The following is a 27,998-nucleotide window of genomic DNA, read 5'->3' on the forward strand; positions in this document are numbered from 1 at the left end:
AGCCTTGAAAATATTCTCACCTGAAACATTACGGTGAAGAAAACCACAACTATCGTTGTTGCTACAAAGTAGTCTTTGGCCTTCACTTGATTTCCATCCAGAAGCACCACCAAGGCGAAGGCAACTGCACCTCTCAGGCCACCGTACGACATCACCACCTGGTCAATCTTGTCCAGAGGAACCAGTCTAAACCAGTTCAGGAACCATGTTTGCCCCACAACCCCTTTCCGTGAGAAAGACAGAAATGAAGATGTTCTGACACAGGCTTTAGACAAAAGTGCACCATTACCATACACACATATTCATTTTGAAAAATAACAAGTGTATGCTTCTTGAGGGATACACTTATAATCACATGTCATTGTTCATTATCTCCTTATGCATCTGTAAGACAAAGACACTGTGTGGTTACCAATGGCTCTGAACACAAAGATGAAGATGAGGGTGCAGGAGACCAGGCCGGTGTCCCACGCCCACTTGGACTTGTCCACCGCAGAAATCCCCAGGAAGATGAAGATGATGGTCTCTGCAATGCTGGCCAGAGTCTTCATGGTGTACTTGACTGTAGTCCTGGACTTTTGAGATATATTTGCCTCCACGTACTTGTTGCATCCAATGCCACAGAATGTCAGTCTATCAAAGTGAGTGAGAAATAAATCAATTCAATAAGAGTAATCTGGGGTTTAGATCGATAGATAGATAGATAGATAGATAGATAGATAGATAGATAGATAGATAGATAGATTCATTTTAATTATAGAGAGAGCTGGGCACTACAAAAAGTAATGTTATAATTACTGTACGCCCTCTGACTGATTACAATTTAAATTCCTTAAGGCATTCATATAGTTTATTTCAGCAAACACACTGAACTAATCCTGCATCTGGTGCCTTATGTCCACATTGTATTCTTTTCATACCACCTCACTGGTCCAATCAGTGACCTTTGTTCACAGGGTTGATTTTCATTCCATGCCCACATTCAGCTCCACAGGTGATAATGATGTCGGCTTATCGCATGGTATAATCCAGTATTTACAAAGGCTGACAATACAACTATCAGACACACCCGCTTCGTTTCCTTTTGCACTGTAGAGTATTGTAGCCAATATCAGTGAAACACACTGGTGTAGGATTATTTTTTAGGAAATTATAATTAACATATTATCTTGTGACCAGTGGAGGGCGCTTGTGACATGTGCTTGCCGGTTAAATATGCCTTTTTTCTTCTGCATTCATCTTCACAGGATTAAGTCCATTGTTAACAGACTTTGCATGCAAGCTGACCTTTACACATGTCCTGACGCACTAGGTTAGGTTAGGTCACATTAGGTTATCTGACATACCGAAGAACCAAACCAAAATGGTTCCACTGGAACCGCACTGGCCTGTAGGGGATATTAAACCAAAAGGCTTTTAGCCTAGTCATCTTCATATTGTTTAGTGGCATAATAAATTAAATTGTGCAATTGAAATGTGCAATTAATTCTTCTTTCAAATACATAGCCTTGGGCATATATTACCACCACATTTTAAAAAGGTATTGTGTTGATTTTCCACTGAAAAAGCAATATACATATACAGCATATAAACTCACTGCAAGCACATCATTATTGCAAACGCATCATTACAGCAATAGAGACAATTGCCTTAGTTTCAGGATGGATATTCAAAGCAGATTTGGCTAAATTACGCAACAAGTAGGCAATATCATTGATTAGAGCCTCCTCTTGCCCTTAGCCTCCTGCATGCTGAAGAGGAAGTAACTCATCAAACTGTGTTAAGATGGCCACTGCTGCCTTATTGATCCATCAATATGGATTTTATTGAGCAAGGGTGGGATTTGTCAGCACACTGATGAGCATGTGCACGCACACATCTAATACACACCCACAAAGCCACACTCACACACACACCCACACACTCACACACACACCCACACACTCACACACACACACACACACTCACACACACACCCACACTCGCACCCACACACTCACACATGCATCACATACACACATGCACCCCCACACACCCTAACGCAAACACACACACACACACACACACACACACACACACACGCACACACGCACACACACACACACACACACACACACACACACACACACATACTGTATACACACATACTCACTCACACACTCATAGCATAGACACATGGCACAAACACACACACACTAACACACACTCACACACACACACACACACTCACACATGCACTCACATACACACATGCACCTCCACACACCCTAACACAAACACACACACACACACACACACACACACACACACACACACACACACACACACACACACACACACACACACACACATACTGTATACACACATACTCACTCACACACTCAAACCCTTCAGTATGTCTCTCTATTCTCTGCCCAAATCTCCTCCGTGGCTCCTCACCTTGGCTTTCCCTTTTCCCTTTCACTGCGCCATGAGTCATTCCTGCAGCCTACAGCTCTGTGCAAAGTTTTCCAGCTCTGTGCACAATCACAAGACACAGTTCCCCAACAGCACAAGGCCTCTTTCTTCATGAGGTAAACTTTAAACAGCGCTCATTAAATAGCATTAACTCAAACCGAAATGAGAAGGTGTATGCTACTCAAGTAATGTTAAGAATACTCTGAAATGGCAGACTTTCTTTACCCAGTAAATTGTGACAGTGAAAGCTTACTTGGCTGTGTGAGGCCGTGTATTTGGCAGCAATCCAGGTTGTAATGGCCATGCTGCTGATGCTGATGCTTACGCCTGAGTTGCCTCTAGTTTTGTCTGATTTCCCTACATGCAAAATTACAGACAGGCTGTCGCTGTTGTCGCTATTGAACTGCGAAAAATAATACTCACGACAGGATGGCGGAGAGCGAGAAGAGCTCAGCGGTCAGGTAGGCCAGATAGACCAGCAGGAAGACGAACAGCGGCTCGATGATGCGCACTTTCTTGGTGAAGCGCGTGGTGAAGGCGAGGATGACGGCGAAGATGAGGCCGACTAGCGTGCCGCCGATGCTAACGATGAGGAAGGAGGCTGGACGGGACAGAGACGCAGACAAAAAGAGAGAGCGCGCGACAGGAGAGCGCGATAAAAAATACATGCATCATGAAAAGGGCACAGCTCGAAACAGTATTATAAAGTGTCCCCTTACGGTGCTGCATGAGTCAAAATTCATACAAATTGGCCCAAATGGCACCGTGCCTCCATTTATCTGTTTATATAGCCTACTGACGCAGGCTTGTAAAGGTACTGAGGTAAGTATATCATTTCCCAGGACATGATGTGGGGATGTGAGGAATGGTGTGTATTATTAGAACGCTGAATGTCCAGGTATTGTGCATGATTTCAGGTTTCTGAGCAGAGGTATGAAATACTCACCCACTCCTTTAAAATAGTCTGCGGTCAGAACATTGCCAGGGCCCACCTCCACAAATGACATATAAACTTTGTACAGCACCTGTAAAGAAGATTAATGATGGTGGTGTTGGTCTGGTACTCTGGTACAGCCAATGAAAACCTCTTTGACTCCACTGTGCTCTTTAGAGTGCTTGACTCATAATTGCATTCTGGGAAATAAACATGCCCTAACAAGCCCTCAAATATCACTCCAGGACCATGCACATCCTAATTGCATTTCCTGTTTCTCCCACTGCACTGCACACCAGGCCCAAATGCTAGGATCATGCTAATGAACTCCACGACTGAGCCCCATGCGCCCTGGCTATAAAAGCATCCCCTTCGATTACCCCTTTAGCCCTCAAACACAGTGACTCACCCTCAGTGGCAGTACAGTCAGATAAACCTAAAGATGCTCTTTTAGTGCCCCGAAGCAGTGTTCTACTTAAGAGCCTTGAAGCAAGTGTGCCCTAAGTGGAAGCCCTTTGATGCAGGGGGGACCAAAGTGGCCATAGACATAATTTGAAAGCTTGCTCGATCGCTGCTTCCCATTTACCATATGGCTGCTCTGGTAAGTTCCTATTATGCATGATTAAAGTGAGACCCTGCACTTACATACTCAACAACAACAACAACAGCTGGAGGTCCATGCTATGTTTAACTCTCTTTATAATGTCACTCAATAGTAGGTTGAGCAGATTCACTGAAAAGGCACCACTAAAAGTATTCATACAAAAAAAAGCAAGTTCCCCTTTTCTTTCTCCTTTTCATTGCACTTTCTCCCTTTCATAGCATCTTTAGGTCTATCTGACTGTGCTGCCACTGAGGGTGAGTCACTGTGTTTGGGGTTAAAGGGGTAATCGAAGGGGGGTGCTTTTATAGCCAGGGTGCATGGGGCTCAGTCATGGAGTTCATTAGCATGATCCTAGCATTTGGGCCTGGTGTGCAGTGAGAGAAACAGGAAATGCAATCAGGGTGTGCATGGTCCTGGAGTGATATTTGAGGGCTTGTTTTGTGAATTCACAAAACAGACCTATTTACGGACTCATTATTTCCAGTCCATCAGACATACAACAATGTAGTCTTCATGAATACAACTTCATTTTAATTAGGTGAGAGAATGAGGTATGAGAAAAAAGGTATGTTGACAGAATTGAGAGAATAGTTTTAAAAGCTTTAAACGGTTTACCATGTTGTAAGTCGCTTTGGCTGAAAATGCGTCAGCCAAATGTAATGTAATGTAATGTAATGTAATGTAGGTGGCACTGGCACCAAACCACAGTATGTCCATCCTTTGTAAACAGATCCACTACACTTCAAATGTGTGACAATGTGACTTGTTTGCACAGACAGACTGATATTCCCTGAGACCAACACCAGCATGTGGTCAAGATTCTGAGAAGGTATGGTGGGAACCAGTCTCAAAAGAAGAAATCCATTTAATGTGACTGTGTTAACTTTTAACTAATCTTAGAATCAAAAGTCGGTTGTGTAAGAGTTAAATACAAGGGGGAAATTATGAAGGGGGGGCTAAGTATGCTTTCTTTGTTGACATGCCATGATGTAAATAAACTTTTCTGAGCATTCAAGGAAAGGAGCTTTTGTTACTTTCAAATGACCTCAAGCTTAAGTGAGTAAGAAATGGAGCTGGTGATCTCTGAGGCCCCCAGGCCCTACTGATCCAACACAGATGGCAGAATTCAGAATTCATGACCTTTCCTTCACCTCCACTGCCTGCCCCTTACTGTAACTTGTGGTGGACTGTGAAAAGCAGTCTTTGCATCTCAGACAGACTATAAAGCTAATGATACACAAGGCAACTTTATGGGCAAAGCTCCTGATTGTTATTATTATTATTTGCATGTTCCCGCTTATATGGGCTAACAATTACTTTTCTAGAGAACTTTTATCATTAGTACACTCTTAAAAAGAATGTGTTGTTTTTAACACATCTCTATGTCTAGATACAACTTGTGTTGTTTGTAACACAGTGCTTTTGTTATACTGTGTACATTCTTACAACAAATGTGTTCAAAATAACACAACATCTCTATGTCCAGACACAGTTTAAGTTGTTTCTAACACATTTGTTTTAAGTTTGTTACAAATTGTCAAGATCATCCAGCCAGAACACATGGAACTGGTTAGTGGTTGCCCAGAAACATTGCTCAAAAGGTTGCCCCAAGTAGCATCACCTTAAGAGTTTCTATTAGAGTCTAATGGCTCCTACTGAACATCTCTACACCTCAACAGGGATTGATGGATTGTTTTCACGTGAGGCAGTTTCTGGAAATATTTGGATCAGATTCCACCTTGGGCAGCAGAGCCATGCCAGTTGTGCTGGGAATGGAACATGGGTAGGCTACGTTGATCGGCTTACCCCAGAAGTAGGCACAGTAAGCAATGCCCAAGAATGTCAGGGGTTACTGTTGTTTGCACGTAATCCTTGCCAGATGGGTCAAACTCCTAATGTACTCTAATCCAAGCATTTCAAATGAATACTGTAGTTAGATGGGAATTGCTTGCATTACACCAAAGAAAGCCTAAGACCAAACACGGATAGCCCGTCACTCAAACCAAACGTCCTTCTGTCGCTCTTCTACATCATTACCAAATTATTGATGAAGAGATCCTATGCCCGTTAAACCCTGCAAAGCTCTCTCTCTTTCTTTGACTGTCTAGAAGAATTAACACATTGACAAGTGAGTGTGCTGACAACAGCATTAGCGAAGTGGAAGCTCTAAAAGCTGTAGCCTTCTCAATTAGAACGTTTTTTTTTTTTACTACCCTGGTAACACTACTTCATGCTTTTTTTAATTGTGGTATTAATTTGGGTCTTAGTCGGGGCTAAATCTACAAGGAGAGCCTATGAGATCAGCAGTACACTGAGCAAACCTCAGAGAGGAGCAGATGGGCTCGATCTTCATTATGGCAACAGACAATGCTAGAGCATTATCAATGAATTATTGCACACACCAGCACTATACACCCCCAGAGTAAACACGTCCAACATGACCCAAAATGAAAACGGTGCACTGGTGAATATTCATGATGATTAAGAGTAAACAGGAAAATCAAAACTGTCAGCTGCTAAGTACATTAAAGCACTGTCAGTCAGCCTTAGGCAGCAGGTGAATCAGGTAGGCCTGTTCTTTGTTCTTTCTGATTCTTTGGTTCTCTCTCTCTCTCCCTCTCTCTCTCATCTTTCGTGTTCTGCCTTCCTTCGAGTCACATGACCTTTTGGCGTCTCTCCCTGAAGTGCTCCTAAAACACGTCTGCTCTGCACTGCCACTCATGGAGGTGGTCAGCGGGGCTTGCAGGGGGGGCAGATGACTCACCACAGTGACAGCGTCATTGAGCAGCGATTCCCCGAACACGATGATGAAGAGGGTCTCGTTTATGTGCACCTCCTCAAACACCGCCAGCACGGCCACAGGATCCACGGCCGAGATCAGCGCCCCGAAGAGCAGGAACTCCATCAGGCCTCCCTCCACCTTTTGGTCTACACACAAAGAGAAGTACACATATGAACACAATGTACATACGTACATACACACACACACACACACATACACACACACACAGACACAGACACTCACACAAACTTCTGAGTAAAGATATCTGCATAGTGGACAGTACAGTAGATGTCCATTTCATTCTTAAGTAGGGAAACATGAATAAAGAGATAAAGACAATACCAAAGAACTAGAAAGATTAAAGAACAATGTTTTATATTTCACACATTTGAAGGCTGACTGAGTGCTTTAATGTACTAAATAGCTGACAGTATTGACTTTCTTGTCAATTAATATCTATATTCTAAACATTCTCCCAAAGAAACACATCAGCAGGTATAGGTCCTTCACATGTGCTGCCACAGACAGAACCTCACCAATAACTCCGGCCAACTTCATCCCGTAAAGGCAGAATCCCGTGCAGAAGGCGTTCCACAGCGTGCCCACCACTGCGTACAGCAGGATGGCACCAAGGTTGTCGAAGAAGAGCCGGGCTGGCATGAAGTAGCCCGCGTCGCCCACGATGGTGGGCAGCAGGAAGAGGAAGAAGAGGCCTGGGTCAAGCTGGTTGTGCGCCTCCTTGCTGGTAAGGAGGACGATGCCCCCCAGCACCAGGCCGATGAGGATGAGCATGCAGCTCTCCGGCACCACGGTGGTGAAGCGCTGGGAGAAGTGGAACACTGGAACACCAAATCACACCTCTCTGTCAGGGAGAGCCAGGGAGTCTCACACGGATACATTTGCACTTTCACATGAAGAATTTATTTTGGCAACGAAGGCCTATTTGACACCTTACTCGTCATGCACTCAGAGATCTTTATTTTATAAATCTAAAGGTGAAATTATGGACAGTAATGATATCTTGAATGATATTCTTGAATTTCCCCTTGGGGATCAATAAAGTATCTATCTATCTATCTAGACACTTGTCAAACAACAATGTTTAGATGTTTGACTTTCACGGTTAGAACGTGGAGGCTTGCATGCCTCACTGAACTCTCAGAGCCTTAATTTGGAAGAAAGGCCTTGGAGTCTTCTTCTTTATTGACTTTTCATATTTTTTCCTTTTCCATTCTCATATATAGTCACGTTTAAATGTGCATATTTGCCTAGGAATGAGAAAAATATGCTTGGTCCATGCATTTGACACTTTTCAAATCAGGGCCCCTACAATCTTACTGCAGTGTGAGAGGGGATGAATCATGTGCAGTCTAAGAAAAAGACGTTGCATTGCATTTGAACTTGTTTTGCTTGTTTATCTTGCTTCCTGACTTGCTGACATGACTTGTTTTGATTGCTGGACAACAAATCATTTATTGTCAGCACACAGAATGGAAAGGAAACATCACTGGACACGGTACCTGCATGGGAGCTGATAATGTGTACACTGCAGTTCAGAGGCAAGGATAGAAATGTTTGAGAAGTAAAAGCCTCTAATGGTCATATAAACAGCCATTATGATAATCGCTTCCTCTGTCTTGTAAATGGAGCTATCTAATCATGTAAAACATGATATGAGTCTGAGGCTTTTAAACATAATCATAAATCACAATGAACATTTACAAATATTTTTTCCTTTTAGTGGATTTAATAGTGGCAGTGATTCCAGGCTGCTCGCAAACTATTACTCCTCTTGATTGCAGATTACATGCGAAAGATGATAATCACTGTGTGTGTCACTTGGGAATGTGCTTTTGCAGTCTTTATGTAATCCACCTAAATATAAAATGCCACACAACACATTCAGTAGCAGCAAACACTTTGCACTTGACATCAGAGGGAGAGAAAAAACACACAACCCGCCAAAGTCACAGCTCATGTACCGAGTGTTAGCATGGCACCCTTCCCAATGAGGTGCCAAAAAGACCCTGGTAATCTTAATCTGGGATGCCAGATACCACTGTTGAGCCTGCTGGAGGTGTCACAGGCCTAATTTAATGAAATACAGAGGAAGGAAGGTGCCTGTTTGATGACCCCAGTGTGATGCTCTCGAATGGCTGTTGCTGACGTTTTTTGCCTGCAAAGGTTTTGCTTTGTAAGTAATTTTGTTATTGACGGTAAATAGGCTTGGTTGTTGATTGGCCACTGTGTGAAATTCCCTACCTACTTTGACATCATTAGGCCATATGCAAAACATTAAGTTGCACTTACTCATTAAATTACAACATCAGAAGGTCAATGTCGAGTGGAGGGCCATGAGCACAAAGAGACCTAATGGATTTAATTGCCCCCAGTTACAGTACTCATTGTCCAATGTCCAATGTCCTAGCTACCGAGAATTTCACTGGACATTATTTATGACCGCCGCGTAGCGAAGCGGCGGTCATATAGGTTTAGTCAGTTTTTTCTTTTTTTTTTTTCTTTTTCGCATGCCCAAATTTCCGTCAAGGATTCCCGGGACACTGAAAGACCGGGGTACACGAAACTTGGTGGGCATGTAACCCCACATGGATAGCATGGAACCATCGTTTTTCGTTTTGATCTGTAGCCCCCCCGCTGGACTGGACCCCCCGAAAGGAGGGTAGGGCAGACACAGTTTTCTGTGAATATCTCGAGAACCGTAGGGTTTAGGAGGACCTTTTTTTTTTTGTATGTTAATCTCAAGGGGCCATGTCAACCCATTCCATAACCACTCATTTCATGTATAGCGCCACCTAGTTAAACACAAAAAAGTAAAAATGAGGTGTTGTAATCGCAGGTATCTGTGACCTAACATAGTCAAAACTGCACGAAATTGGAAGTATAGGATCATTATGACACCCTCTGTATGCACGCCAAGTTTCGTGGAATTCGGTTCATGGGGGGCCACACAATAAATTAATTTATGTTACTATACACCAACTGGCCTGTAGGTGGCCGGAGACAGTTTTCTGTGAATATCTCGAGAACCGTAGGGCCTAGGAGGTCCACCTTTTTTATGTAGGTTGGTCTTAAGGGGACATGTCAACCCATCCCATTACCACTTATTTCATCTATAGTGCCACCTAGTTACAAATGAAAAAGCAAAAAATTTGGTGTTTTCATCACAATATCTCTGGCTGACAAGGTCAAAACTGCACAAAATTAAAAGTGTAGGATCATTATGACACCCTCCGAATACATGCCAAGTTTTGTGTACTTTCGTTCATGGGGGGCCTTACAATAAAATAATGTATGTGTACATTTAGTGACGTACACCAACAAGGATTCCCGGGACACTGAAAGACCGGGGTACACAAAACTTGGTGGGCTTGTAACCCCACATGGATAGCATGGAACCGTCGTTTTTCGTTTTGATCTGTAGCCCCCCCGCTGGACTGGACCCCCCGAAAGGAGGGTAGGGCAGACACAGATCTCTTTGAATATCTTGAGAACTGTAGGGACTAGGATGACCATTTTTTTCCGTATGTTTGCCTCCAGGGGTCATGTTAACCCATTTCATGTGCACACATGTGCACAAACAGATACACACACACACACATACATTCACAGTAATCATACGTATGACACATACTCACACAGTAGACGTACGCTTGCATGCACAGGCACATACACAGGCACACACACAAGCACGCTCACACACACACACACACACACACACACACACACACACACACACACACACACACACACACACATAACATAAACATGTACATGCACACACACACAATTCAAGAATTTCTCAGAATTATGAACAGGCAAGATGGAGGTGGGGTTGTATAAAATGAATTTTACATGTGAAATCTATGAACTAATCATGTTTTGGTACTTGATGTCTAGCAGATATCAGTGAGAATTGAGTGTGGATAATGCAATTTAGTGAGACAGCTAGAATCATACAGGCCTTTCAGCGTGATTTATTTTTGTGGAAAAAATGTGCTGCACTGGGCGGCGGTCATATTTTGTACCGCTCTGCGGTACATCTAGTTTACAGTTAATTTGAGTTCAAATGTCTGTTAGAGCATTCGAAATGATAACACATACTTATAATTGAAATACATAAGAATAATTACAGATACGGTATATCAACTATGCCCCTATGGTTTGTGACATGCAGCGAAAATACGTGTGTCTGGGTAAAACAGACAAAATGTGGAAACCCTCACCCATAATAAAAAAAATACAGTAACACAGGTGTGACTCAGGGTATGAAGAAAGGAGAGGGTGGGGGGTTGATGTAATAGGCAGAAGAGGGTGGGTGATCACACTCTTTAATGGTGCAGATTATTCATGTATTTGGTGTCCATTCTAGCCATATGGCCATGAGCACGGGTCTGCCAGGAACACATCAATCAGCCTGCCATGAGTCATCATAGAGAGAGTACAGAATGCTATGAACAAACAAGACACACACACACACACACACACACACACTACAGACACATATACAACACACACACACACTTAGAAATGCACATACTGTAAACAATCACACAAACACATAAACAACCATATACTGTATAAACACACACACACACACACACACACAGAGTTTGGACACACATTAATAAAACATGAATGAACACACATGCTACAGTACACACAAATAAATCCATATGCCCAAAGACATAAAAATGACCCATGAAAAATCACAGACGCAGTCTGCTCACACACAACACACAGACAGGTAGACACACATATACACATTGGGGGCAGCCGTGGCATACTGGTTAACACTTCGGCCCTGTAACCGGAGGGTTGCCGGTAGTGCTGGGCGGTATACCGGTTCACACCGTATACCGGTGTATATTTTCGTTATGATATGAATTTTTAATATACCGCCATACCGGTGTATTTGATTACACAACGTTTGGAACGCTGCGCCGCGCAACAGTGTTTCAGACGGGACTTTTTTCACACGCACGCATGGTGCGACTGCGAGCGAGGCGTAGTGAGGACACAAAACACCTTAAGTTTTTCCACTGAAGTATGACCCTTCATTTCTTGTTAGGTAAGGGGTTTATTTAAGGGTGTTGCACATAATACTAATTGTTGAATAATAATTGTTTGTTTTGTTAAGGAAAAATGTTAAGGGATACTGCATTGAAAGGGATTTACCGTCACGAAAATACAAAACAATTGTCAACGATTGTTCAACAGCAGTAACTAGCTGGCTAGTAGGCGATGTCGTTAGTTAGCAACCCACCGAACACAGTGAAGTTTAATGATCTTACCATTCATCTCACCTTAAGAATATTCGCTGAAATTATCCAGGTAGCAAGTAAAGCATGTTATAGACATGAACTGAACAATACTAGCTGGCTAGTTAGAAATTATCCTGACTGTCATCAGTGCACCAAAACGAACTTGTTTGTTAATGTTTTGCCTATCGAACCGAACCGAAGCTCATGGCTGGCTAACAATACATCCACATGAAGTTAACGTTAGCCTACCACTATAATGTTATGTAAACCACACAATAACAATAAGGCATGTTTCTGATAGGCCTATTTGACAGAGTAAGCATATTAGCAGAGATGTTTTATTTTCAATTGTATAATTTTCAAAAAAGTATAATTATTGCAAGTTGCACTACTTTTTGTATTGGTTTTATACAAGATGTTTGGGAAATTTGCACAGTAAAAAAATCTGTATTTTGACCAAAGATTGTTAAGGCGGAGCAAGATACTTCGTCGTAGTTCATGTCTATGGGCGCGAAATGGGGATCGAATCCTGTCTGTATAAAGAGGCGTGTCGATGACGTATTGATGAGCGTACGTTGCAACCGGCCAACAGCAGCGGCATAAATAACCGGCGCACACCTGATATAAAGTCTCCAGACTGGAATGCTCAAAAATGCTAAAAATGTACATGAAATGTTCAGAAGGGTTTGAGGATCATGAAAATGTGCCCAAAATTCACATTCCTAACTCTATAGAACCAAAACCTTAGCATATGTGGTAAATTCTGAGCTATGCCCATAGACTTCAATGGAGCAGTCGCTGCCTCTGCTCTGCATAAAGGGGGATTATGACCCCCCCTCGTGCGATCCGGGAAGTGGCTCCTGATGAAATATCTTGCTCCGCCTTAACAATCTTTGTTTTGACTGCATTTGTCTTTGCATTCTGATTCCTCACTTCATTATGACCGCCGCGCAGCGAAGCTTGAGCAAGGTCATATAGGTTTAGTCTGATTTTTTGTTTTTTTCTTTTTCGCATGTCCAAATTTCCGTCAAGGATTCCCGGGACACTGAAAGACCGGGGTACACGAAACTTGGTGGGCATGTAACCCCACATGGATAACATGGAACCATCGCTTTTCGTTTTGATCTGTAGCCCCCCCTGCTCGACTGGACCCCCCGAAAGGAGGGTAGGGCAGACACAGTTTTCTGTGAATATCTTGAGAACCGTAGGGCCTAGGATGACCAATTTTTTGCGTATGTTTGCCTCCAGGGGTCATGTAAACCCATTCCATATGCACACATGTGCATAAACAGATACACACGCACACACATACATTCACAGTAATCCTACGTATGACACATACTCACACAGTACACATATATACGCATGCATGCACATGCACACACACAGGCACATAAACAGGCAAACACACACATGCACGCACACACACCCACCCACACACCCACACACACATAAACATAAACATGTACACGCACACATGCACACAATTCAAGAATTTCTCAGAATTATGAACAGGCAAGATGGGGGTGGGGTTGTATAAAATGTATATTACATGTGAAATCTATGAACTAATCATGTTTTGGTACTTGTTGTCTAGCAGATACCAGTGAGAATTGAGTGTGTATAATGCAATTCAGTGAGACAGTTAGAATCATATATGCCTTTCAGCGTGACGAAACATGTGCTGGACTGGGCGGCGGTCATATTTTGTACCGCTCTGCGGTACATCTAGTTAGAATCATGAGTGGGTCTTTGTAAACAGCATCATTTTCTGGGGCCATGCAAACCTGCATTACCATTAGTGTGGAGTTATTCTACATCATGACAGGAAAATAGACCATCCTTAGTCAATCTACTGCAGCAATCCCTCTCTCAACCTGTAGAAAATGCTGTGAACATCTGATTATGCATGAGAAAAAAATACCGTCATATACCGTGAAACCGTGATATACATTTTTGGTCATACCGCCCAGCACTAGTTGCCAGTTCGAACCCCGACCAGTAGGCACGGCTGAAGTGCCCTTGAGCAAGGCACCTAACCCATTCACTGCTCCCTGAGCGCCGCTGTTGATGCAGGCAGCTCACTGTGCCGAGATTAGTGTGTGCTTCACCTCACTGTGTGTACACTGTGTGCTGTGTGTGTTTCACTAATTCACGGATTGAGATAAATGCAGAGACCAAATTTCCCTCACGGGATCAAAAGAGTATATATACTATATACTATACACACACACTTATAGACAGAGTGTGAGAGAGAACAGAATAATTCATTCATTTTTTTAAAAAAACACACAGGACAGACTAAAGGACTACAAAGGACCCCAAAACTAAGGAAATGAGCTCTCCTTTAGAGGATCTGTCAACAAACAACACACACTGCCACCACTCCTACAAAACCCATTTGGCCTTTCAAATGGATATTAGTCAAACAGGCAACGGCAATGAAACCACAAAGCACACGTCCGCCCCCTCAGTCACTTCGGCTCGTATACAGGGACCAAGCGGTCATAACAGCAGACCATTTCTGAGTGCTTCCACCTGTGATCCCACATAAAGGCCTGTTAGGGCGCCATAGGCTCTTATTAAGAGAACAGCAGGGGTGGAAGGGGCTATATTTCCCGGGTGTCTTAATGCAAAGTGAGATACTCTCTCTCTCAATTAGTCCTTAATGGGTAGGAGCATGGCAGCCATGGTTCTGACCGCTAATAAAGTGAGGCTCTTCCTGAGAGCTGCTCACGTTCTTGCTTATCGTTAGCACTCAGCTGCTGCAGCCGAGATGGACACCTGCTGCTGGAACCCTGCAGACACAGGAGAGCTGGAAGGGCCCTCAAGGTTGCGTGCGTCAGCTAAGATTGTGTTAAAGAGAAGAGTAATGTGTGTTTTAGAGAGAGAGAGAGAGAGAGAGAGAGAGAGAGAGAGAGTGTGTGTGTGTGTGTGAAAGAAAGTGACAAAGATACCACACAATTACATTGAAGAGAGGTTGGGAGAGAGCCAGCTATGTAAATGCCACAACATGTGCCATGTTTTGCTAACATACCTAGGCTGTGAAATTAAGGTCTAGCATACTGTTGGGTTTAATGGAATTAGAGTAATAGGCTACCATTTACATCTGGAGATAGTTCCGTGTCATTCTTGTAGTGCTCACCAAAATCATAGAAATTATCATTACAAGACACGTATCTCCTATAATCCAAGATAGATTTTAGTTAGGCTTTTGAGTATGTATTTGAACAAATGACAATGAAAACATTATGAATTTCATCCACATGCATAATGCACAATAACACTAAATTAGCCTAAAACCGTGAGACTCAAGCAAGCATCGCAGCCTTAAAGTAGATAATAATGTTCTGATATGTGCCATTTCTTTTTTGTTCCATTTCAATTTCTAATAATAATGTAAGTAATAATTACTAATTATGTAAATGAAAAAGGTGAAAATTAACACAAAAGAAAAACATGAATAATCCTGTCTATAATGTGACCAATTGAAGAACTGCAATAATCATGCTTTGTAAAGGACATCTTGCCTTGCCTTGAATCTGTCAATGGTTATGTCATATTTGTAACTCTCAATCTGTCAATTTATTTTGACAAAATCCGCCAGAAGGAGTCATTTTTTAAAATGTTATTTCTGGAGGAACGACGGACGGACGGACAGATGTACGGACGACGACTAACAGCACCGCTGCTGGAAAAATATATAGGGGAAACACTGCAGGGACAGGTATCAAAGTCTCATGACCTCACCACAGGTGTGCCTCAGGGTTCAGTATTAGGGCCCCTACTTTTCTCTATTTACACCACTTCCTTGGGTGAGACCATTCGTTGCCATGGATTTGACTATCACTGCTATGTGAACAATACTCAACTTTACCTGTTTTTCCCACCTGAGGACTCTACCGTTCCTCATCGGATTTCTGCATGCCTGCAGTCTGGATGAAAGATTGGCACCTTCAACTTAATCTCTCAAAAACTGAGATTTTGGTAACTTGGGCATCATAATTAATGGCCAACTTAACTTCTCTGAGCATGTAGCCTTAATTGCAAAATCATGTCAGTTTGTCCTTTACAACATTAGGAAGATCAGACTTTATCTGGCACAAGATTCCTCACAACTTCTTGTACAGGCCATGGCTATCTCCAAACTGGACTATTGTAATTTATTGTTCGCTGGCCTGCCTCCCTATAGCCCGTACTGGCCAGAATAAAATGTAAATATCTCACCTTGGCCTATAGGGCACGTACTGAATCTCCTCCCTGCTATTTCAATTCTATGATCCAGCTTTACATCCCCAATCACCCACTGTGGTCTTCTGATGAGCGTACGTTGTTCCGACCAGCCATAAACGCTAGGTCAAAATCAAGACTCTTTTCCTCAATGGTTCCTTGTTGGTGGAATGAGTTGCCCAGTGCTCTCCGTTCCTGTGATAGTTTTGGGTCTTTCAAGGGGGGTCTGAAGACATACAGTATATGTTCAGCATACACTTAAATAATTATATCATGCTACCATAGCCATAATCATAACCATGACGGGTAACAACCTGTTTTTTTTTTTATGTGCGGGCAGCTAAGTTTCACATTTGAAAAGAAAGAACTGAATTATTGATGATTATTTTTGACTAATGTCAGACAATATAAATATTCGCCTATAGTTTTCAAGCAGTGTTGCTTGCCCCACATTCATCAGTTGGTCTACTCACCACAAACAGCATTTTGCAGCTTGTATGAAAATTAAGTGGGCTGCAGAGATGCCTAGCAACCACCCACACAAGTGTAGCCTCCAAACTGCAGAATGTCTTACTGAGCAGACCAGTCATGTCAAAACGCCAATGTGTATAACTAGGGAGATTGATGGAAGGTGTGAGAATTGCTGCTACAAGAACTAGGCCTATTGTATTTTGACATGCCTTCCAATTAAGCCTAATATTTGACCTGTAACAGATGTTGAAGAGTAACATTTTAATACAGTGAACATGTAGGCCAGTCCATTAAATCAAATATGTTCATGGAAGATTACCCAACTTCAGTTCTGTTGTATCAACAATCATGAAATCTCTCTCAAAAATGTTTTTGTACAGAGGGAAATGCATTGCATCTCTCTCACTTTGTTACAGCAGTCAATAAAGCATCCCGTTTCTAGACAGCGAGTGATGCATAGAACAGGGAGGTCTGAACAGATGTAGAACCTATCCAGCGTTAGTGTGTCATGCATGTGGTTTTACAGTGAGATTACTAACTCGAACTGTGCTTCTATTCCTGCTTACCGACCCAGTCGCAGGAATGTGAGTATTAAGTGTGATGATGGCTTCAGGGCTACGGTTGATGATGCGGGACTATCAGTGGGAAGGAGGAAGAGCTACCCAAAATGTTACATGCACTTCGCACGAAAATGTGTGAAAGGAAATATGTCTTCAAATGCACATAGGATACAAAGTTACTGAACAAATTTGGTTACTCTGAGCACAGAGGTCTTAGAACATTTGTCGAACGGGTCACAATATGTAGTACTAATCCACTTCACAGAGGTAGGCTAGATCAAACATGTGAAAAATGTAGAAAACTTCATTCACTTACGTATTTTCGCAAAACTGGCCACAAGAAGCCATATGGCGATAGTGTAAGGTGTCTGGACATAACTCCATTCCCACTGTACTATCTTATAACCTCCACCGTGATGAGACGACTCCCCGTTGTCAGTGGTTGTTGCTGGTTCCTCGGCAGACCTGACAGACCTCGCACTCTCACTCCCGGGCTGCCCGTACACCTCCGACTGATGGTAAGCAGTGGGGATAGGCACCAGCGGCGCACTGAGGGCTAGCTCTGGAGGCAGCGATGCTTCTGTCAAGTAAAGGTCAGCCACAGCCTCACCGGCAACCGTTACCAGCAAGAGAAAACTCACGGCCAGCATCTTCCCTGTGCGTTCAGCGGTCTGTCATCTTGCTTTCCCTTTTATACGTCCAAAGATGTAGTAGGGGTACAGCGGGGCGCCCTGTCACCGGTTTACAATATAAACACCTCCAGTCTCCGGTAACTCGCAAAGGTACCGCTGGCGTAGGCTATGTGACACGTGATTCAACTCTCAGCGGACCGTAAAGATTTTCATTAAAGAGCCACTACATTAACACTTCGGACGGGGCGTTTTCACATGACAAGAATAATGTATTTTCGGCTGTTTCGATGTGATTTCTTCATGTAGCCTATTCTCCTTTTCTGTGTGCTGGGAATGTTACCTATTCGTCTGTTGGTAGACATGACTCGCGCTTTGAAAGCTATTTGGCGAGTTAGCTGGCCAACCTCTTTTTGTTTGTTTGTTTTTAAAGAAATCTACCTAGAATTGTATGAAAATAAGTATTGATATTATTTTCAAAATTACTCTAATATCACATGAATAAACAATTTGTAAATACCCCCAAGCCAACAATTATGTCTGTGCGCGCTCCCCCGCGTGGATAAGTGCAGTAGCCTAGTCCAAGGTTTCCCAAACTTTTCCACGACAAGGCCCCCCAAATACCACTAGGTTCTGGCCAAGGACCCCCTTGATGTGTTACTTAACCCATCGACAATACTACGGCAAATGTAAAAATACATTAAGCTAATCCTAATAATTATTTTAGCCACAAGCACTTCGCGATGGAGCATACAGTGTGTAAAAATTGCATTTGGGGCTTTCTGCTATATGAGAGCTATCACTACTATTATTCCCAGTTATTATCATGGAAAATATAATGTTCAGATATGCGACAAATTATTATAATGGCATTGTATTTTTCAAATGTATTTATTTGTTCCTTTTATTTTTCCTTCCAACTGGCTGAGGCCCCCCTGGCACCCCCTCGCGGCCCCCACTTTGAAAACCACTGGCCTAGTCTACAAATATAACTTGGCCAAAAGTAGACGGCAACACTCGATTAATGAGAGCCATGTGTCGGTTAGGGTGCTTTAATTTCGATAAAAATCATCATCTGGGAAAGTCAAAAAATACACAAGCATTTCTGGAGCACAAACAACAAAATGATCACGACTGAGTTAAGATGATAACAAATAACACACGCCATACAAATAATTCTCAGGGTAACATATGTGCCTATATCTAATCATAAGAAATATTTTATTTCCAAAACGTATATTCATATCTGCTTATACATTCCATGTAAACATGCATTATTCAAACATTTAGGGTCAAAGAACTTGTAAGTACACCTTAAATCAATGAGTCCTTGAATAACATGTCAATACCACCAAGAACCTTACCATACAGTACAACCACTTGTGCAAAAAGCAGCATACATAAAGTTATTTCCTAAGGAAAAAAGGTTGAAACACTTCATAATAGCGGAGCTGGTGTAGGCCTATATATTAAATTGTTAAGATTCACTTTACTTCAGCATCTTCATGTACACTTCTTAAATCTTTGTGAACATGATTAAAATCAGTAACAGTGGATCCCCAAAACAGAATGTGTGTGTGTGTCTGTGTGTGTGTATGTGTGTGTGTGCGTGTTAAAAAAGTTCAAATAATTCATGCCAGCCTTTAAGGTCTTACCTTCCCTGTGTTCACCCTAATCGGTTTGATCATGGGACCTATAGCACTGACAAACTCTGACTGATGGTATATGAGGTTTGTGTCCACAGTAACCAAACACATTGTAGCTCTATGGCTACATTACAAGTGGTGCAATAAATGAAAATCAACATTGTCCCCCACCCCAAGTGGAAAAACATGACCTAGTATACACTTCCTGACACAATCTCCTTGAGATGCTTTCAGTTTGATAGTCTGGTATGACCTTTCCCCAAGAATATACAAAACACAATCCACAGTACTCTTCACAATCCCTTTCCTATTCACCAATACATCGTCTTCAAAAAATATTCCTTTCAAACACTGTGACCGTAACTTAGAAAAAAATATTGATAATTCTGATTCCCTATAATCTGTGGTAATTTCAAAAATACAATATCAACAGGCTCGTCATTTACATTAACAAGTTACTCAAATCTGTACAACATACCCAATTAAAACTTACACCATGGCTGTATAATATGCTACATCAAAACATCTACACATTTGATATGTTAAAAAATAATACTTTTATTTCACTGGATAAAACAGGGTAGTCTGACTCCCTGCTGTTGTGTACAACTGTATTTGTAAGGCATGACACTATCCTATAAGGCTGATATGGTTCAGCCTTAAACTCGGAGCATCCTTCGAGACTGGTGACACCCAACACACTTGAGTTCCATCACTGGGCTCCTCTGAAAAGCCAGTCGGTTCAGACCTTTGTGTTATGATGAAACCTTCGACCTTCAGTCAGTTTAGGATACGGCTCTTGCTCTTTCTTCAGCTGCTTATTTAGGGGAAAAAAGTCTTTCTTTCTTCAGACCTTCTCGTTGGCTTTGTTTAGTCCCAGAGCCTGCACCACGTCAAGGCTCAGGCCACTCTTGAGAGTCCTCCGCACTGAATCAGAGAAAGGGCAGACGATCAGCTCAATTAAATGTGTTCTCCAGTATATACTTTGGAACATCACAGCTGTGGACTTTTTGTGGTATATTACAGTATAATACTGCAGTAATAGCATAGAAGCACATTCACATTAGGGAGAACTACCCCTTTTTTGCATGTTTGCACCTCATGGAATTGGGGGTGATTGTAGAGCCTGTAACCTCGAACAAGGGGACTACAGTATTTCAGCAACTATTTTGGGGTTGGGTCTTTTTCTTACACGGACTAGGTGTTTTGTCAACTTCAAAGCGTTTTGTTAAAATCACTAGTCAGTGCCGTAGGCAGCAGTCATCTACTCGTGGACAAAATGGCTAAAGGCTGAATGCAGCTATATCAAAGTGCAATAAGATACATACTGCTATGTAGTAATGTTAGCACCAGCACTGTACCGGTGCATATCGACGAGTCAACAACTATTATGAAAAACTTGTCAACCAGTAAAAATTAGTAGTTGAGAAATCCCTGATATGGACCAGGTCTTGCTCAGTTGAGGTGCAGTTTACAGCACAAGGATATGTAGAAAAAGATGATATTTATCTCAGAGACACTAAAAACATTGTGCAGCCTTGCACGTGGAATTACTAAGATTAGGCCTTGTTTTGGACACAGATAAAACACTGTTGTCGAACACATGAATGAATCCTGAATCTTATCATATTTCGTCAAATATCCTTTGATGACCTTTCAGGGACAGCAAGAGAGAAGGGAAAAGGACTTTAGGGACTTTTCCAGCAATTTTATACTTTCGCTTCTTTTTTTTAAATAATCCATGATTGTCATTAGCATACGGACTGCTCAAATAAATTCAGCCAAGTGCAAGGCAGTTCTTGCTTGGATATGCATGAAGACATGAAGTTAGGCCTTTTTGGTCCGAATATTAACCCTTGTGTGGGTTTTTGGACATTCTAACATAAGATTCCGTTCCGCAACAATTGAAGGTTCTAAAATTCTATGTTGAATTCAATGAAGCCAGATATTCTTTAAAACATTAATTTTCCAATATTCGCACCTTTAAGGGTTAATTGTCTTCATACTCTTGCAAATGACATTGCTTTTCACATGCCTCTTCTGGGTCACGTTCATGCACAGTGGTGATTAACCGCATGCAACACTGTTTGGAATACTCACATGATTTGCGGTTGAGACGGGAGCGTTTGCGTGTTTTGGGACTGGACGCTCTCTCTGTGGGATTCTGTGTGACAGACTTAACCAAGCGATCCATGATGTCGTCTGTGGCATCGTCCTGGGAGCTAGCACTGTCCTCTTTGGCTGTTAACATATGAGATGGGCTGACCCTTCCCATACCTGAATAAAGAAAGAATTACATACTTTAGTGTTGACAGGAGGACAATTCCTGGCAATTCAATGGTCCTTACCTAGATGACTGGGTCAACCAAAGTAACTAACTATGAAAAAAAAAAAAAACATCATTTTTATACTACAGCTTACTTCTAACCGCACGTGATCTTCTGAGCTTGTGGTTGTCATCGTTGGCGGTGAGCAAGTTCTTCATGTTCTCATGATCCTCCTCAGCAGGTTCAGAATCTGTTACCGTGGAGACGGGAGAAGGGCTATCTTGGGACTGTTGTGGAACAGCTCCTGAGAACTTCTCAGTCTGGAAGTTAAAACATTTCCACAATAAAATTAGAATATACCTTGCAAGAAAAATATTCCATATACTCTACATAAAGTTCACAAGCATATCATAAGATATCTCTTATCTGGGCACAACTTCATCTGGGTTGCTGGGTGCCTCTGTTATAGTCAAGAATGGCAGGGAAAGTATTCTAAGGCCCTTATTCTAATGACAGTTGTTACCAGTCATTCAAAGCCACTCTGAATCTGACCTCTGTAATCATCTTCCCTCTGGTCTTTGTCCGTTCCCGGTGGGCAGCCCGCTTGCGTTTCTGTGTCAGGACTCTCTCTCTGGTCGTGCGGTACTCCAGAGAGAACTCACTGATAATCTTGCAGAACTGGGTGACCTTTGTGTCTCGCACGGAGTAAGATGGCTGGCCCAGGTAGAGCAGGAAGGAGTGGAACCTGTTCATTAGAAAACAAAGACAGTTTTGGTAAGCTACAATTTGGACAGGTGAAATTTAGTTTAGCTTAGCTCCTTGCACTGTTTCTGAGGATACAGGAAGGATTGTAGGATATCATATACCCATTACTACCGGTAATCTAATATCATACAACAACAGAACTTAATCTAATAGTTGAACATATACATGTTCAGTCCATACAGATAATTTCCCCTAAGACATCCTAAAGATTAAGCACAATACTAACCTGAGATAAGATAGGATGAACTAAGAGAAGATAGGATTCCTAAAATTAGTTTTGCTTCTGTAACACCAAATTGGAAAATGTCTTGCTCTGATACTCTTCCAATCTTAACTTAAAGGGACCCTATTCAATTGGCCATTTCTTCTCTTTTTGCTCAGTTTTTTCTACAGAGCTCCCCCTACAGGTTCAGAGTATATATTTTACAACACTCCTCGCTTGTCAGTCTGCAGTTTCCTCTTTCCTTGTTCCTCAGACAACGGTTTACTTGCTTTCTGCTTCTTTTCGCTGGCTCTGCCATGACGAATGCCCGAGAAACTCCATCGCTACCTTGTTCTAGCCGGTGCCTGGCGTGTATGTGTGTAGTGCAGTAAAGCAATTTGTTGTATCGCGAGACCGCGAGACCACATCACCATGAGACTTTCTGACTCTGAAGCAGACTGCTTGCCGGACCAAAGTTGCAAGTCTGGTTTTTCCGCTCACAGACGCTAGGGGAAAGCGAGACGGCCACCATTCAACCCGGAAAAAGTCATATAACCATTCCAATGACTCCGAAGCTGTTAAGTTAAGGTAAATTAAGCTAAACTGCATAGTTCCCCTTTAAGACTTCGGATGCGACATTTCTGTAATACAGCACCAGTACACCAGCATGTTGGTACTTGGTGGGATACCACCCCATATCCACTAACCCAGTGTTTCCCAAACTTTTTTTCTGGGGACCCACTTTTTAAAAATGACAGACTTAACTCGTGACTGTGATAGTTAACAAACTAGATCCTAATAGAAAGCTTTTAGCTTTCCTAAGCTATATAAGGTATAAGATAGGGGTATTACACAACATAAATTGCCACTAGGCTATGCTGGCGACCCCCCAAAAAAATCTCCTACGACCCTCCTGTGGGTCGCGACCCAGTCTTTGGGAACCAATGCACTAACCTGTTGATGATGCGTCGGTGCACCACCTTAAGGATGATGATTCTCTCGGTGCAGTCCTTCAGAAACTCGGTCATCTTGTTCTTCAGCAGCGGCTTGGTCTCATGTTTGGCCACCACCTTCAGGTTGTCCCAGGAGTTCTTGCATTTCCTCTCCAACTGCACCAGGTTGTCAGACAGCTGCTCGAAATCCACCTGGGACAGAAAAACATGATGCCATGTTTTGAAACATGAAACATGAAAACGTGATTCCTTGCAGGTGCTCCTTCTCCTCGTCCTACGAAGATGAGAAGATTTTTTTTATGGCTATCTACATCCAAAGCCTTGCTAAGAAGGTAGGTTGGTAGGTTTTAGGCCTAATTTTAGATTTTTTAATTGCAATTGATGATAGCAATATAACTCTATAATGTGATGGCCCGTACCACGATTCAGAGACCGATATCAAAATAACTAAAACATGACATAGTAATAATCCTACACATAGTTATATACATATACCCTACAATACCTAATCCTAGTCTTTGTTGTATATAATGAAAATAAACCTTAAATAGCACTTGGACTCCAATTTAGACTTCTAATTATTTAACTACTTGTGCTTGTCAAATGACAACGATGTTGAATGTAATCTAATTTAAAACATCAATGACTATAATGTTTTTATACAGTTATACCCAGCGTGCCCGTATCGTTTCTAAAAATGAAATCATTATTCTTAGTGAAAGACAGTGGTGGAGAAAGGGGTATGAGGTAGGAGGAGGGAGGGGTGCTGACTTTGGCAGAGCGTGTGATGGCAGGGATCTCGGAGTACACGTCTGAGGTGTCGGGAAAGTTCTCCACCACAAAGTTGCAGGTGTGGTGTAGGAGGGACTGCCTGTGCACAGTGTCCTTGACCTCAGTCACCTTCTCCAGGTAATTCAGCTCAAAACCTTTAGCCTAAGGACACACAGACAAAAGGGTGGGGCACGGGGGTGAAGTCAAATAACAATAATATCATTATATAATATGAATAGAAAAAGATAAATAGATAACAGAGAGGGAGAGAGAGAAGAGAGAGGTGGAGAGAGGGGGAGAGAGAGAGAGAGGGAGAGAGAAAAGAGAGAGGGGGAGAGAGAGAGAGGGGGAGAGAGAAAAGAGAGCGAAGAGAGAGAGAGGGGGAGAGAGAGAGAGAGAAGAGAGAGGGGGAGAGAGATGTGCGAGTGTATGTGTGAATTGTCAGACAGCATGTTATCACAGCAGCTGCTATCACAGGGTACATCAGAGGACTGGCAGCGTCTGTGCCCTCTGTTTCGGCAGAGGTCACATCACACCGAGCCGACCCATTGAACTACATCTGCCTTAGAATCTCCCAGCCCAAACATGCTCCTAATCGCCTTAACAGTGCCTCCTCCAGGTCACTGAGCAGACAGGCAAACCACACCAAACACAAAGGAAAGGGGATTACAGGTGGGCACCTCCTCTTGCCGCACGTGCCCAGTCCATTGCCCGAAATCTACTGGCAGCTACTGGCTTTGCTTATGAGTTTTTTTTTCTGTGTTGTGTTCGTGAGGCCATGGCTCATTGGTTACTTGTGTGTGTGTGTGTGTGTGTGTGTGTGTGTGTGTGTGTGTGTGTGTGGGGGGGGGGGGGGGGGAAGAGCATTTACGCTGGAGCTGTTGAGGAAGTTGCCGATGGCCAGGAGGGTTGCCAGGATGCGTTTGAATGTTTTGTTCTTGGCAAGCTGCTCCATCCCCAGCTTCAGGTCAAACAGTGGCTCCGCAATCTCCTGAAAACGAGGCCACGAGAGGCATTAATAACACCAACAAAACAACACGCAGTCACATCGTGGTAAACTGTACACCATACACCCTCATGCGAATTAATTGAACCAAGTTTGAGCAGGGTCATTTTTACTTTAAACAAGCAGTGTCTCCATTTCTCCTTAATGCAAAGGAGAAATGGAGACACTGCTTGTTTAAAGTAAAAATGACACATAAAAAAAGTAATGCTCTCACATTCACGTTTTGTTTCAATTGATTTGCACAAAAGTGTACAGTCTCGGATCGATCAGATTCTTCTTCAAAAACTACAGGCTATAAACCAACGCATGCATCCTAGTCATAATATGGACTCTGATGAAGATGGTATAGATACCCATCGAAACATTTTTTGACTTTATATCCGTCATATATTTGAATCGATGAACCATTAGCAACACTGATCTACAGCGGAGCACAGTAGAACTGCTTTTCTTCTTAACTCCTATCTACTGCTCATACCTGTAATGTGTCAAGTGTCAATTTCAAAAACTTTCATGAAAGCATATTCATTGAGAGCCTACTGAGAAAAGCCTTACTTCAATCAGTGCCTATGCTCAACTTATTTTTTTCCAGATGACTTCATAAAAAACACATCATTTTTGAAGTTGAGGGGGTTAGGAGCTACATGCACACTAAAACGTCCATACACCATGGCACCATGCGGCAGAACTGAGAGCGCACTGCTACAGACTGACCTTCTCCAGGGTCTCGTAGTTGAGCTTGAACGCCCAGAGCTGCAAGCGTGCAGTGAGAGCGCTGATGGAGGACAGCGTGAGTAGGAACTGCTCGGCCGTCCCCAAGGGAACGTCCGGATTGGCCAGCTGCGCCTCCTGAATCTTCTGCTTCTCCTCCTCGGTCGGCGTCATGGTAAGGATTTTCTGTTATAGGTAGGAGAGAAATGGAGCGTTTTCAACATGTGCAAACAGAGAGAGCGTCATCACAGAAAAGCTGCCATCAAAAGAAAGAAAGAGGTGAGTCACTGCAAAAGGAGTAAAAACATGAAAACAACTGAAAAAAAGTCAATAGAAGTTGACAAATACAAAATTCACACTGACGGACCCTTATGACTGTAAGAGTAGTGCACTATTGCCCTCTGGTGGTCAGTAAAAGTCCTACCTCAATTCCCTCTTTGTTGATGGCAAACTCATCAAAGTTCAGAATGGCAGTCTTGATGACATGGACGGCCGGCAGAACAGTCATGCCAATGTTGATAGCATTACTTCTCTTAGGATCCAGAACCAAGATTTCGGACCTCTTGACCTCCGTGCCTTTCTTTGAGGGCACAAGACAGGAAAACAATTCGTCCCCTCCTACTTTCACAGTGCCAGCAATTACATTTTATTACAATGAAATGAAGCCAACATAAACAAAAAAGGCAGATTGCAGCATTAAAATCTTCTACCACCCAAACACTTTGAGCGCATAATTATAGCTCCTGCTGTTATTGTAAACAACGAAACAAGCACGGCCCAAAGTGTGTTTACCTTGGCAACGGGCAGCTCTTTAGCTTTGGACTCAAACAGGTGCTCCAGTTTGGCTGTATCCACGGTGACCTTGTCCAGAGATGCCCACACCGTGCCATGGCCAAAGCGGCCCTTCCTGGGGCTGTCTGGCTGCTTCAACTCCTTCCAGAAGAGCTTGACCGTTTTCCTCTTCTTGGCGAAGACGGGGTCTGACGCGTGCAGGGGGGCTGGGGGGGGAGGAGGCATGCCTGGAGGAGGGGGTGGGGGAGGTGGGCCACCGCCAGGTGGGGGAGGGGGTGGAGGCGGAGGAGAGCCCATCCCAGGCGGGGGTGGTGGAGGGGGAGGGGGCGGCGGGCCAGCGCCCAGCCCTGGCATGGGAGGCGGCGGAGGGGGGATTCCGTTGGACAAGCCCGAGTCGAAAGAGTCCATATCCAGCACATCTATGTCCTCCTCCTCCTTGAGGTCGGAGAAGTCCAGGTCCTTGATGCGCAGGGCACGGGAGCTGGGCTGCAGCTGGTCCCAGGCGTCCTGGCTGTCGCGGGCCAGCGGGGTCATCTGGGTCTTCTCCAGGCTGCGCGCGTGCGTCTCGGCGTCGATGCTGTACTGCGGGCGCACCCTGCGGTGCTGCTGCTCCTCCGCCAGACGGGCGCGCGCCGCCTGGGCACTGCCACCCAGGCCCTCCAGCTCGGCTCGCCGCGTCGGGTCCTCGGCGGCCGTCTGGGCCTGGCGCGACTGCTGCAGGCTGGACAGCCGACCGGCCAGGCTGGCGATGCCCAGGTGCTCCAGGCCGGCCTCCGTGTCCGCCGACTCCTCGCCCTTCAGCGGTGCCCCACTGCCACCGCCGCTGTTTTTGCTGTACAGCATGTCCAGCATGAACTTCCTTTCGTTTGAGAGGGTGTTGTGCTGCTCGGCAACACTGCCTTGGCGCTGAATAGCGCCACCTAGTGGAGAGGAGAG

At 43.4% G+C, this 27,998-nt stretch overlaps 2 protein-coding genes across 2 annotated transcripts in view; both read right to left on the reverse strand.

Moving 5' to 3' along the window:
* The window catches only part of slc9a5 (solute carrier family 9 member A5), a 34,560-nt gene extending 16,552 nt beyond the window's left edge, over positions 1 to 18,008 (reverse strand). Inside the window, exons 1-7 of the mRNA XM_076286975.1 lie at positions 17,637 to 18,008; positions 7,314 to 7,616; positions 6,760 to 6,923; positions 3,404 to 3,482; positions 2,881 to 3,058; positions 413 to 633; positions 21 to 223 (exon numbers count right to left, since the gene is read on the reverse strand). Of these exons, the coding sequence (XP_076143090.1) occupies positions 21 to 223; positions 413 to 633; positions 2,881 to 3,058; positions 3,404 to 3,482; positions 6,760 to 6,923; positions 7,314 to 7,616; positions 17,637 to 17,970 (1,482 nt within the window). The 5' untranslated portion in view covers positions 17,971 to 18,008. The remainder of the gene's footprint in view (positions 1 to 20; positions 224 to 412; positions 634 to 2,880; positions 3,059 to 3,403; positions 3,483 to 6,759; positions 6,924 to 7,313; positions 7,617 to 17,636) is intronic.
* Positions 18,009 to 18,985: 977 nt separating this feature from the next.
* The window catches only part of fhod1 (formin homology 2 domain containing 1), a 42,523-nt gene continuing 33,510 nt past the window's right edge, over positions 18,986 to 27,998 (reverse strand). Inside the window, exons 16-25 of the mRNA XM_076286976.1 lie at positions 27,063 to 27,982; positions 26,695 to 26,850; positions 26,274 to 26,456; positions 25,425 to 25,544; positions 24,554 to 24,715; positions 23,784 to 23,974; positions 22,415 to 22,607; positions 22,017 to 22,182; positions 21,696 to 21,872; positions 18,986 to 20,522 (exon numbers count right to left, since the gene is read on the reverse strand). Coding sequence (XP_076143091.1) covers positions 20,443 to 20,522; positions 21,696 to 21,872; positions 22,017 to 22,182; positions 22,415 to 22,607; positions 23,784 to 23,974; positions 24,554 to 24,715; positions 25,425 to 25,544; positions 26,274 to 26,456; positions 26,695 to 26,850; positions 27,063 to 27,982 — 2,348 coding nt within the window. The 3' untranslated portion in view covers positions 18,986 to 20,442. The remainder of the gene's footprint in view (positions 20,523 to 21,695; positions 21,873 to 22,016; positions 22,183 to 22,414; positions 22,608 to 23,783; positions 23,975 to 24,553; positions 24,716 to 25,424; positions 25,545 to 26,273; positions 26,457 to 26,694; positions 26,851 to 27,062; positions 27,983 to 27,998) is intronic.

The sequence above is a fragment of the Alosa pseudoharengus genome, unplaced genomic scaffold, assembly GCF_046254945.1.
Source record: "Alosa pseudoharengus isolate Yale_2024_CS ecotype anadromous, Long Island Sound unplaced genomic scaffold, YU_APseudo_1.1 YU_APseudo_1.1_scf_16, whole genome shotgun sequence".
Taxonomy (NCBI): Eukaryota; Metazoa; Chordata; class Actinopteri; order Clupeiformes; family Clupeidae; genus Alosa; species Alosa pseudoharengus.